The sequence below is a fragment of the Triturus cristatus genome, chromosome 12 (assembly GCF_964204655.1).
Source record: "Triturus cristatus chromosome 12, aTriCri1.1, whole genome shotgun sequence".
NCBI lineage: Eukaryota > Metazoa > Chordata > Amphibia > Caudata > Salamandridae > Triturus > Triturus cristatus.
The window spans coordinates 664375032-664388902 of NC_140595.1; the positions used below are offsets into that span (position 1 = coordinate 664375032).

The 13871-nt window shown below is 45.2% G+C and overlaps 1 protein-coding gene across 2 annotated transcripts in view; it reads right to left on the reverse strand.

Annotated features, from left to right (window-relative positions):
- Nucleotides 1–13871, reverse strand: part of LOC146780066 (meckelin-like) — a 400358-nt gene that overhangs the window by 41857 nt on the left and 344630 nt on the right. For both annotated transcript variants that reach the window (XM_085637891.1, XM_085637890.1), the window contains exon 26: nucleotides 4133–4235. In XM_085637891.1, coding sequence (XP_085494017.1) covers nucleotides 4133–4235 — 103 coding nt within the window. The remainder of the gene's footprint in view (nucleotides 1–4132; nucleotides 4236–13871) is intronic.

Genomic DNA, 13871 nt, shown 5'->3' on the forward strand with positions numbered 1-13871 from the left:
TATGATACACCAATGGATCAGTCCTTTTTTTACAATGTCCTGAGCACAAGCTAAAGGGAAATAAATTATACATAACCTATAATACAATTAAATGAATTCAACAGAGGTTTTTTTTATGGACTATGCACCTCTGCCAACTCGTGACTTCTGTAACCAGGTTAGTATCTTTTACTATGACAATTGTTTATTCCCCTGGATTTAGATGTCACTTTATATTTGGAAAAAATAATTGTGACAGTAGGTGCACAAATACTGGTCAATGCGTTTCAAACCCACTACACCATCCTTTATGGGGTTCTCCCTAAGGATATAGAACTGTTATCAACTCTCAGATGGCTTGAAGCATTAGCACTAAAGCACTGATAGAATTATTTTACTGCAAAAGGGACAGACACCCCCTACTTCAGAATGCAGTCTCCAATTCACTTCAGACTCAATGTTTAAAAGAGGAGTGACATTTTTAAAAGGTTGTCATAATTTTCCACAAAAGTCTTGGCGTTCACTCACTCCATTTAGAAGGTTAGTATTTTCTGCCTACACCAAATGTGCCTTTATGCTAGTATCAAGGGTCACATGAATGCTAATGGCTCTCTTGTAGTGTAATGTTTATTCCTTTACAGACATGCAGACAAAAGGGCCTTGGGTGTGGGAAAGGGAGTTCCTCTCCTCTGGGAGGGGAGGGGTGGGGGGTTCATGGACTTAATGTGGCAACTTGGGGGCTATACCTACCCCCTGGCTGACTACTGAATCTGCCTTCCTTGTCACAATGCTGCTCATACCTGGGCCTGCCTTTATCCCTCTAGACAAATTGGAAGCGAACCAAGACAAAGGGGAAGGTTAGACAAAAGGGGCATCCCCCAAGCAGTGGATATAAACACGAAGGCCTGAGATGTTCCCACAAGAACACTCCAGGACATGTAAAGAATCAGAACAAGCATTGGCATAGCCAATAGGTCTCGCCTTTGGGACCTTATAAGTAGTCATGCAACAGTTAATGTTGTTGCAGTAAGGATATTGTGCTGCATAACTAAATACTTATAAGGTCCGAAAGGCGAGACCTATTGGCTATGCCAGTGCTTGTTTTTCTGGATGTGGCCTGGGGACTCCAAATGTGCATGGGGGTATTTGGGATGTCTGGCTTGCAGGGTGCCCAGCATGGTGGTGAGTGAGTGCATTGACTGGGGCTAGTGGGCGGTGTAAGCATCCTTCCTGCACTGCGTTGGGTCGATGTGAAAAGTCTGTGTGATATGTTCTCTTGTTGCTGGGTGTGGGTGCATGACATCACATGAGAAACAGTGTAGGACGTGAAGTGTGTGAAGAAACATGATGTGACTGTGGAGGAGGGAGGGGGAGAGGCAGAAAACAGTGGAAGAGGCGGAGTAATTCAAAGGAGCGAGGGATGGGGAAAAGAAACAATAAGGGGGAAAGGAAATGAAAAGGTGGCATGGGGTGGCAAGAGAGTGGAGGTGCTGAGCGGGGGACGGGGGGAGCAGGCAGCTCAAGAGACAGTCGAGCGAAAATTAAGACCGATCGAAAGATGGACAGAGAGGAGTGAAGGGAAGCAGTACCCGAGAGAGGGAAGAGAAGGAAGAACATGAAATGAAGCACTGCCGGAGAGAGAGACAAGGAGCGGAGGGAGAAACTAGGCAACAAGCAGAGAGCTCGACAGAGAAGTGAGGAGAGAACCTACTCAACAGAGAGACAAGTTGAACACACCCATTGTGATCGTGGTGCAGTGCACACTCACTGCACGCTGAAGGGCTTGCAGCAGCGGGCGTTGCACACTTACCTCAGTCGTAGAAAGCACTGTGTCTTCGTCGAGGCTTAGGACTGCATCCGTGACTATGTTGTCATAGAGCAGGAAACGGCTGCTCATGAAAGGTAGGCAGATGTTAATATTTTTGTTAAAAGGTCAGTGCATACGTGGGTACAGCAGAGCTAATCTTAGTGCAGGTTAAAGGTCAAGGGAGGCGAGAAGAAGGGGCTGCACAGCAGACCTTTGTGAAACTAGAAGCCAGAAGCAGCAGTACTAGTTTGCGTCCTAGAATTACTGTCGTCCCACAGCTACAGGCATTGCTGCGAGGAGGGCAGGACGGGGCGGTTGCGGGCGGGACTCACCGCGCTGCCAGTCTATTGCTTAGGCCGCTTGGGATCCTCCACGGCAAAGATAGTATACTCAGAGAGGAAAGCGGGCTCTGCTATTATCCCGGCCAGCAGCTGTGGCATTCGAGGCAGTAGCAGGGAGACAGAAATAAAACAGTAATGAGGAGAGACACACACACAGCGATGTTAAAATAGAACTACCCAAGTCCAGCAGAAAGCAGTACACAACAGACAGACCCGAAACAACGCTTACGTGTCACGTTCTAAATGTGCTAGAGGGAAAAAAGCAGACAAGAAACATGAACGCGTAAAATCATTTAAAACATATTTTTAAGATCCTCCGATCACTTTGCAAGACACGGGAATTCTGTGAGTGATGGAAAAAAAAATAACGGCATCATTTTGCACTTTCGACATGTAATTTAGGTATAGGTCTAGCAGCTACAGCCGAACAGGCCTATTAAGCATGTGTTTAAAGCGACTGTTTATATTTGCGTTGGCATGTGACTAGCAGCAATTGAGTGGAGGGAGGAGGGGTTGGGCCGAGGAGAGCATCCGTGAAAGTTAATTGTGAGAGAGAGAGGGAGCAGGAGGTGAGCCCGTGAGTGGTGCGCGCGCGCTGGGGAGAGCAGCCTGCTCTTTTTCGAAGCACATACTCGTACTTGTGGCGTGCCCCTGCGCGCACCCACAAGGTGTATGCCGTCACAAGAACGAGTATGTGCTTCGAAAAAGAGCAGAACGACAGCTAAAGGTCCTCCTATGCAGCGCATGCGTGCTGCGTAGGAGAGACCAAAAAAGGACTGCCCTGCTGTCTTCTGAAGAAGAGAGACACGACCGCCTTGCCTTACCTCCTGTTTGAGTTACAGGAACACCACAAGCTTCCAGAGACATTCCCTGCAACTGCACAACTGACCATCACCAACTGGACTTGCCTGAACCCTGCTGCTGGCCTCTGTTGGAATGAGTCCTGGCACCCAAGAGTAACCACCCCAGGTCCTGGACCCTTTGCTGGGGTCAGAGTGTTCTTCAACCTGTGAACTGCAAGAACTGAACTCCAGGTGAAAATTCTGAGATTTGGGGCTCTTTGCATCAACATTAACCTGCCTGCATCTCCCATCAACACAAAGCTCAGATGGCGACCTGCTCTTTGATTAAGCGATGACTGTCCATGTCTTCTGCCAACACAAAGCTCCAGCAGCAACCTGATCTTTGTGCCAGCAACGACTGCCTGCGTATCCTCCCAAAGCGAAGCTCCAATGGTGACCTGCTCTTGTGCTGATAACTATCTCCTCACTGGTCCTGCCAACGCAAAGCTCCAGTTGAGGCTCCTCAGAACTAAACTAAGTAGAAAGTGAACTTTCCACTGGGATGAACCTGACCCGTCTCAGTCGGTCTGAATTTCTGTCTTTGACCCAATCCAGCGTGACCAGAGAGCCGCGATTGGTGCTTTTTTTTTTTTGCCACTTATTTTTACCTGAAAAACTTTGGTTCTACTTATTGGATGTTTGTAGTTTTTCTGTAATTTTCTTCATTATAATGTACTCTAAATAGGATTGGGATTTTTCTTCTGTTGTGTTTTCACTTTACTACTGTTTGAGTACTGCATAAATATTTTAAACTTTGCCTCCAAGTTAAGGCCCACTACATCTGTGCAAGCTACCAGAGGATTAAGTACAGGTTTATTTAGTGAATTTTGTGGTTCATCCTGACAAGGATTGTGTTTATTACTTGAGTAGGGCTCTCACACCCCTCAACTAATAACCACATCTCTTACACATAACAATAGGTTTTATTTTAGCAATGATGACAGAGTATAATATTTTACAGACTGTGACACTACCCCTGTAAAGAGAGGCTCACAGGCTGAATCTACCATTTTTGCAAGGACAGACATCTCCGCAGGCCCACACATAGTAATATGACTATGGAGAGTGAGGCACTCACAGGTCAATATATATATAAGCTGATTAGAAAGGCTGGACTAGCACAGTTTGGGATATGTCCCATTGTGCCACTGGAGCTCACTTACCGTTGTACAGGAAAGATCTTTCAATGGGTTGTTGGAACTCCATGCCCATTACACGCTCAAGGAACATCTTGTCTTTCACTAGATAGTCCATATCTTTGTAAACCTGGATAAGAATCGAACATTTTAGCACACTCCAATCTTCCAAAATTATCATTAATGATGTTTTAAAACATTTACAGTTCATAACTCCACTTGGAGAATGTGGTGTTAGTGGAGCACAGGTATGCATTTCTATGTGGCACAGGGTCAGAGTATATATGTTTTCTCCGTGTTTTAAAGCCAAAATGTACAATTTTTCCGATTTTCATGGGCGGTGCGATCTCCTGCGGCTTGGACGTGCCGCTCGTATATCTTCCAAAAATGCCCATGCATTCAGAGGCGCACTCTGAATTAGTGCAATGCAAGGAACTGTGGAGAATCCAAGAACTGCGGTGCCTTTTAAAAACTGCCTCTGATGAAAGAGCATGTCTGCTCTGAAACGCGTAAGGCGGATGGACAGGAATGACTGGAGTTGTAACTCTGTTTTGCGAAAATAAAGGGTTGTTACTCACCAGCTGGAGGAGTGCGCCTCTGAATGCATGGGCATTTTTGGAAGATATATATATATTACCTACTGGCGGTCGCCAGTAGGTAGTTATTGTTAGGACCCTCTTACCATAGGAAAACCGCAACATTCTATTTTGAATAACTTTGGCGCCGGTCGACAAATCCTCGCGAATAGGTGGGGCGCTACGCTCCGCTCCTACCCTGAAAGTCTCGGGGGGATTCGTCAAGCGGGGGCTGAGATAAAAGGGGGGTCCCAAAACGCATTTTTCCCATGCATTTTTCCATAGGACCTTTAGACACAGCTACAGCCCGAACGGCTGAACAGAGTTCCTTGTAATTTGGCAGAGAGGTAGTCTACAGGTCAAGGAAGTGCCTTTTGTAGGTTTGGTGTAAATCTGTTCAGTAGATTCTGAGAAAATAGCCTTTAAATCAATATATATATCTGAGCCAGCTTACGGTGCGCTTACGGTGCGCTTACCGTACGCGTACGGTGACGTGCACGAGCGCGATTCTGATTGGCTGTTAGATCTTAGTAAACATTCGAATCGGTCGAAACCAGGAAGCGGCGGCCGCCATTTTCTCTCTCGGACTCTGAGGGGGGAATGAAAAACAAAGAGAATAAACATGTAAAGGGACTGTTTAGACAGCTCCCAACCACCTAGGCTTGCTAACTGAATCCCCATAGAACCCCCAAAGCCAAAAAACCATTTATATTTTTTTGCGAAAATTCGCCGATTACGCTTAACGTACGCGTACGGTAAAAAAATGTTATAAAAATACAAAAATATCCACACTCTCCCCACCCCGTGTGCAAATGGTGCCCGAAGGGCACCATTTGTTTATGGCATATTTAAGTTTTGTGCAATATAAACTAAATATAAATGGTTATCTTTCACAACGAAGCGCATAATATGTACTCCACGTGCGCACGGTGCGCGAAGCGCATCGAGCGTACATGGCCCAACCACGGCACTAACTGCGTAAAGTTGGCGCGCGGTGCGCGAAGTGCACCACGTGCTCACTGTGCGCGCACGGTGCGCGAAGCGCAACGTGCGCGCATGGAACGTACTGCGTTAAGTGGGCGCGCACGCCACGAATGGCGTAAAGTAACTTAGCATTTAAAAAACCGTACAAATTCACTGAAAAAACCATAGGTTTCACACACGTTATAGTTAGGAATTAGCATTTAAAAAACCTTGCAAATTCAGTGAAAAAACCATAGGTTTCAGGGGTTTTATAGTTAGCTGGACTTTTCACTTGTACAAAACTATTGAAATGTCCCCGTTATAGTTATTTCAGCTAACTATAACTCGCGCGCCCGCAATGCACTGCTGATGACGTCACATATTACATCACTCATGACATGGTCAGTGACATCACTCATGACATCACTGATGACATCTCAAATGACATCACTGATGACATCACTGATGACATTATCCAGTGAATGTGTGTTTTTCTGAAAATTAAATATGTTTTATATATGTATATTTCAAGGTCGATGGAAGAATAAATGAGTATATAAGTGTCTAAATGGATGATTTGTTTTTGAAAAATTGATTGTGTAACTGACTGATTAAGTGTATCATAGTGAAGACATGGCTTAGTGAGTAATGTTTAAATATGTAAATATCTGTATCAGTCTCTCACTTTGTGTATAAGTGACTGCATGGGTTGGTGAGTAGCTACATGGGTGTCTATATAGGTTATTAGTTGGTTTTTTGAGTATCAGTCTGAGTGTCTGCATGGTTCGGTGGGGGGTATTACGTAGTGCATAGGTGCATGAATGAGTGACTCACTGTTTGTATGTGTTGAAGACAGCATGTGTGCAGGACTGTATGGGTGGATGAGTGTGTGTATGGGTGTGTTAGTGAGTGAATGACTGTCTCAATAGTGTCTTTATGAGTAACTACATATGTTTTAAACTAGTATATGTGACTATTGGTGTATATAAGTGAGTATATGTGAGAGTGAGAGATTGAAAGAGTTCCTGTATGAACAAGTATGTGTTTCTATAAGTGATTGTTTAAAAGACTAAGTATGTGTAAGTTTCCATAGAAGTAAGTGTGGTTGTGTGTGTATAACTGTATATGCAAGTAAATGTATGTTTGATTCTTTATTAGCATGAGTGACTATGTGTGTGAGTAACTCTATGGATGAGTGGCATTGTGTAACAGGATGTATAGGTGTATGAGTACATATGATGAGTGAGTACATGTATGAGTGACTGTATAGGACTGTTGGTGAATGAGTGGATGTGTATGTGGATCTTAGAATTACTGAAGAGGTTGTTGTAACTGGTATTGGTATGTCCATTGTTTTGAAAATTTTAGTCTCTATTTTTGAATGTGTGTATCAAAGGTTATATTAGGGGGAGAGGAGGTCTGCCACTCTATCACAAGGATGATGTCATCAGTGATGTCATTTGAGATGTCATCAGTGATGTCATGAGTGATGTCACTGACCATGTCATGAGTGATGTAATATGTGACGTCATCAGCAGTGCATTGCGGGCGCGCGAGTTATAGTTAGCTGAACTAACTATAACGGGGGAATTTCAATGGTTTTGTACAAGTGAAAAGTCCAGCTAACTATAACACCCCTGAAACCTATGGTTTTTTCAGTGAATTTCTAAGGTTTTTTAAATGCTAATTCCTAACTATAATGTGCCTGAAACCTATGGTTTTTTCTGTGAATTTCAAAGGTTTTTTAAATGCTAATTTCTAACTATGCCTACAGAGATAGGTAATCTGAAGAAAGAAGAAAAAATGCACAGAAAGAACAAAAATGAAGTGCAGAAAGAAGCAACAGAAGTCCTCAAAGACGAAGAAAAGTGCAGGAAGAAGGATAACGTGCAGAAAGAACAAAAAGAAGAGAAGAAAGAAGCCTTGTTATGTTATGTTATGTTATTATGTTTATAAAGCGCTCAAATCACCCAGGGGCATCTCGGCGCTGCCTAGTAGACTAACAACTTTAACACAGAAAACAAACCAGCAGAGAGGACAAGAGAGGGTTCAAAACAAAAATGCTTTTAACTTTTTTTTAAAAAGTTCAAATCTAGGTGTTGCTCTCAATGCAAACGGAAGTTGGTTCCAATATTTTGGGCCTAGGTAAGAAAAAGATCTGCCTCCTGTCCGAGATAATCGGAAGCGAGGAACCTGTAGTAAACCCTGAGAGCTAGATCTAAGATGTCTTACAGGGCAATATTTAAAGAGTTTTTGTTGTAGGTAGACAGGGCCACCTTTGTTCAGAGCTAAATAAGTCAGACAGCAAATCTTGAAAAAAGCTATTTTTTTCACCGTTAACCAGTGAAGTTCTTTGAGTAGTGGTCGAGAGGGGGTACCTGAAGGTTGATTTAAGATCATCCTTGCAGCCGTATTCTGAACTACCTGCAGCTTGGCTAGGTAGGTTTCACCTACCTCTGCCATTAGTGCATTGCCATAATCCAACCGACTGGTGACTAGGGCTTGTACCAAAGTCCTGCGATGGTGGGTAGGCATATAGGGCAAAATTTTTCTCAAAAGCCGAAGGTTGTAGTAGCAGGAAGCGGAGGTAGCCATAATATGTTCTTTCATGGACAGAGCCTTGTCTATTTTTATACCCAGGTTATTAACTGAAACCTTAGGGATAGGGGCCATGCCCAATGTAGTTGGCCACCAATCACTTGACCAAACATCAGTTGCTTTTCCCAGAAGCATGATTTCTGATTTATCTGGATTAAGTTGTAGAAAATTTGCTGTCATCCAGTCGTAGATTGTCATCAAACCATTTGCAAAACGGATTTTCTCCTCCTCTACGTTACCCCTAATAGTGAACACGAGCTGCGTGTCATCCGCATAAGAGATGACCTCGAAACCCAGTTGTTCAACTATCCTTGCCAAAGGAGACATGTACATGTTGAAGAGGGTTGGGCTCAAACAAGAACCTTGCGGAACACCTCTCTTCAAGGGCATCTTTGGCGAGGCGTAGGGGCCCAAGATGACTGTTTGGGATCTGTCCACCAGGAAGTGTTTAAGCCATTTCAAGGCCATTCCCTTTATACCCCCCGAGACTAGTCTCTCCGCAAGCTTAGAATGTGAGATGGTATCAAAAGCTGCGGAGAGATCTAGAAGGATCAGTATAACTGCACCCCCTGCATCAACTGTTCGTCTTAGCGAGTCAGTTACTGCCAGCACAGCTGTTTCTGTACTGAATCCTTTCCGAAAACCCGATTGAGAGGGGTCAAGAATTCCATTTTGTTCAAGGTAGGAGCAGAGTTGTTTATTTACAGAACCTTCCAACAGTTTGCCCAAAAGAGGCAAAAGGGAGATAGGCCGATAGTTCGAGAGGACAGCTGGGTCCGCTGAGGGTTTTTTCAAAATGGGACGGACGGAGGCCTCTTTCCAGGCTGTTGGAATAATGCCTGTGATTAAGGAGGAGTTAAAGATGTCTCTAATGGCCGGGGCACAACTGCTGGCTAAAAGGGCCATAATTTTCGGAGGACATATATCCTTGGGCGAGCCTGATTTTGCCTTGGACAGGCCCTTTATAATCTCCTCAATGGTAATTAATTCAAAGTGCTCCAGAGATTCCTTGCCCCTTGGAGCTTCAACATTCAATTCAGATAACGGATCTGAAACCAATACATTTTCTGGAGGAAAGTTATTGTAAATTGTCGAGATCTTATCCTTAAAAAACAATGCCAGAGAGTTACATAGGTCCTGAGATTCAATGAGTGGTTGGGCACAGGCTCTGGGAGAAGAAAAATCTTTAACTATGGAGAATAAGACTTTAGAAGAGTTGCTAGCTTGTTCTATCTGATTGATAGTGAAAACGCGTCTCGCTATTTTCAGATTTATGTGATAAGTGGCCAAAGCTTGTCTAAACAAAAGTTTAGATTCATGTTCCTTATTCCCTCTCCAATTTCTCTCAAGACGCCTGCAGTTTGCCTTTTCCCTCTTTAGATCCTCAGTGTACCAAGGACTAGAATTACGTCTTCTCACTGCATTCTGTTTGACTGGTATAATAGCATCGAACGCAGTAAGAAGGGCCATATTGAAGGCTTCTAATTTTTCGGCAGGCTTATTTAGATCACTATCCCCAGAAGGAAGAAAGATGTTATTGAAAGCTTCTGGCGATAGATTTCGCCATACTCTATGATGTCCCAAAGTTATTCTCTTCTGTGGATCGTCTTTTTTTTCCCGCACTATGTTAAATGTGAAGGAAATCATCGAGTGATCCGACCAAATTAAAGGGTAGGGAGGGTCACAGATCAGTTGGTCATCATTGGCAAAAACTAGGTCTAATGAGTGGCCTGCTTGATGTGTTGGGCCGGTCACCCGTTGTGTAAGACCTATTGAGTTCAAAGCGGCAAGCAGTTTGTCTACCTCTGGGTTCGTGATATCTTCAGCATGATAATTAAAATCCCGTAGAAGGAGAAAAAAATTAGCTGCGAGCACATGCAATGCAATGAGTTCGACCAAAAGGTTAGAGAAATTAGCTTTAAAACCAGGGGGTCTATACAGTAGTGCACCATACCAGGAATCCGTAGGAGACACAACAACCTTAAAAATGCCCAATTCCAGCCAGTCATTTTGTATTGAGAAAATCCAATTAACTCGCAAGTGCTTCAAAAAAGCAATGGCGATGCCGCCACCTACTTTCCCTTCCCTATTTAAATGTATGAATTGATAATCATCTGGGATTGCCAGATGAATCTGGGGAAGGTTCGTAGAATTTAACCAGGTTTCAGTAAAAAAGCATAGGTCAGGGGTATTTGAGGTGATAAGATCCCAGATTTCAAATGGGTGTTTAGCCATGGACCTGACATTACAAAGAATGCTTCTTGACGCCACGGTGGAGGTGGTTGAAAACCCTGGAGGTAAATCCCCTATCTGAGATCCCATGGAGTATAGGCAATGCTGACAGGTCGCCGGACCCTCCAAAGCCATAGGAAAGGTCTGAGTACAAATGATGAACTTATGCCACTTGTTGCAAAATCATCCTGTACCCTCAACTTTTTCAGACGGATACTGGTGGTAACTGAGTCTGACTAACCAGTCCTAGAGCCAGTGCTATGTTAAAAGACACTTAGAATACAGTGAAAACACCTACATACACTAGGGAACATTATGCGTTGGGGTCCCCCTGTGATTAGCATGACCTCCTCTGTAAGCCCCTAGTATATAATAGGGCAGGGGGATTAAAACTACCTCTTAAAACAGGCCACAGGGCGTTTTTGCACACGTTAACTCAGGCCCTGTCCCCTCCCTTCACCACTGTGTAAACACGCCCTGTGTCTGTTTTTAGTTGGGAGATTAAGTTCATTTGAATCCTGAGGGTCCCTAGGGTCCAACTAGCCCACTAGGTACCTCCAGTAAGTGCCACAGAGCTGTGTTGCAGAGAGGTGTAAAAAGTGGCACGGCCTGGACCACCTCTCTGCAATGCAGCTCAGTGGCGCTTACTGGAAGCACTTGGTGGGCTAGTTAGCCCCCAGGGGCCCTCAGTATTGAAGGGAAATTATATCCCCAATTTAAAACGTGCCATAGTGCGTGTTTGCACACGTCACCTCAGGCCCCGTCCCCTCCCTTCACCACTGTGTAAACGCGCCATGTGGCTGTTCTAAGTTGAGAGATTAAGTCCCCTTGAATCCTAAGGGTCCCTAGGGTCAAACTAGACCACTAGGTACCTCCAGTAAGCGCCACAGAGCTGCGTTGCAGAGAGGTGTAAAAAGGGGCTTGGCCTCAGAACACCTGTCTGCAGCGCAGCTCCCTGGTGCATACTGGAGATGCCTGTTGGGCTAGTTGGCCCTCAGGGACCCTCAGTATTGAAGAGGAATTAATTCCCCAACTTACAACTCGCCAGGGGGCGCGTTTGCAGAGTGCTGCAAGGAGGGGGCGTGGCCTCCGGCACGATGCCAGTCTTTTATTTATTTTAATTTTTTAAGAATGGGGGCTGTGTGGTTCCCCTTCTTATTCTAATTTATTGGCCCTGATGACCCCATACCCCAGGGCCTGTCTCCTAATTATATTTTTTTGACCCCAATCCCCAGGGCCGGCCACTGTTTTTTATTATTTAAAAAAAAATATATATTTATAGACACACCTAGGACATGCTGGACAAACCGTACGTACCTATCACCATGACGATTTGCGTGATATTCATTAAAAGGCGACTATGCATACAATGAATCCACGTGGAATGTATTTACACCACTAGTGAAGCTCTGACATGTCTGATGCCCTACCGTGCCTAATCCCGGTAGACACCCTTGTCGTTTATTTATACAAACATGGATAGCTATTGACGGGCACATTTAATACACATGCACACCAAGCCATTCAAAGGGGATTCGACAAAAATTCGACCAAAACTATGCAAGAAACCCCCCTCACGGTTAATAAAACACACATCCACTGCCGGATGTGTAATACTTTTTATTTTACTCTCTGGAAAGGGGACGAACATCACTTGAGAGTCACAGCGCGCTCCTGGCAGAGCCCAATGCTGTGTTACACCCACCATTGCCTGCTGAGTGCCACACACCTCTGTGTTGTATTCCACCAGCTAGTGCATATGCTATGACACTCTCTAGCCCATGTGCACTGTAACACCACCCCGTGAATATGTCATGCCACACTTGTCTTCGCACGGGTTATATTGCCCCATCTAACGTGCCTTCCTCGATGCCTATGTTATAACGCACAGTGCTATGCCATACATATTACAATCTGGGATCCATATCTTTGTCACAGTGCATATGCAACGTTACGCTCCCCAGCACATATTTTATATTACAACTTTAGTGACTAGTTAGGTTACACAACACTGCCCTGTGCATATTACACTCCAAGGCGCATATCGCATAGCACGCGCTAGTGCCTGTGCTATCTCGCGCTCTCCAATGAATCTGTCATTGAGCACAATGTATTGCATATTATATTTCACGCCCGGTTCATCTTATATCACACTTTTTGGTGCATAGTTTATACCATACACTATATCTAGTTTTCATTTTCAATCGTGCTCTCAGGACTATGTTCTATATAACACTGTGTTCACCTACCCTTTTCACGGGCATTATATTTTGCGATAGGGGGTGGAGGGTCAGGGGGTGTTTCTGCCAAGTGAGCCCGGAGTCACAGTCACAAACGTCGTCTTCTTCCTGAATAAAAGTGAGATTATGCTGCATACTTGTTCATATTTTAAGTAGTTCGCACAGACACACGTTTTAAAAACAATAAAGTTCCTAATACCCGCCTTCTCTGAACAGTTAGCTTGCTGCCCCATCCCCCTCCTCCCTATCCTCTGTTGTGTGAATCCATGGACTAGCCTCCTCCCTCGTGCCATGCATGGTCTGATGTGCTGCCACTGCCCTCAATTTAGTATGATGTACCAGTCCACTCCTCCTGCCCTCCATTGCCCAATTCTATGCCCCATCATTGACCTCCTGCCTAAACTCTGTGCTTAGCTTGCTGCCCCTATTCTACTTCCCCCTGCCCTCCGATGTCTTTGTGCATGCCTCTGCTCCATCCTTTTTGCCCACCATGTTCCATGGACCTGCCACTCCTATCTACTCTGAGTGTTCTGTTGAGCTGCCACTCCCCTCCCACCTGCCTAGCATTGTCAGATGACTGTAACCTGTCCCTGCCACCTCCACCCTACCTGTCCACATGCCATGCCCCTATCCTCTTCCTCCTGTCCTACATGGTCCATTGTACTGCCACACCCTTCTGCCCTCCCTGGTCTGTTGTGCTGCAACTGCTCCTCCTGCCTGCCCCGTGCGGTCTGTTGTGAGGCCCCTTCCCCTGAACTTTCTTGTCTGTGCACAGGTCCTGACCCTCCCTTCTATCCTCCATCGTCCTTTGTGCATGCCCCTGCACCCTCCTTCTTGCCCATCATAGCCATTGTGCTGCCACTAACCCTCCCACTTGCCATGCATGGTCTTCTGTGCTGCCATGGCCCCTCCCACCTTCCCTGTGAGGTCAGTTAGCTGGCCCTGACCCCCTCCCACCTTCCCTTCATGGTCTGTGTGTATTCCATCACAGTTTCACTGTTGCTCTTCATGGTGTGTCTTGCTTCTAGTGCCCATCCTGCCTGACCTCCATGGCTATCTTGCTGCTCCTGCTCTGCCCCCTTGCCCCCAGCCCTCTGTTTACATGTGCAGACCCCTACTCCCTCCCTCCTGGCTTGTCTGTTCCATTGTAATGCCCCT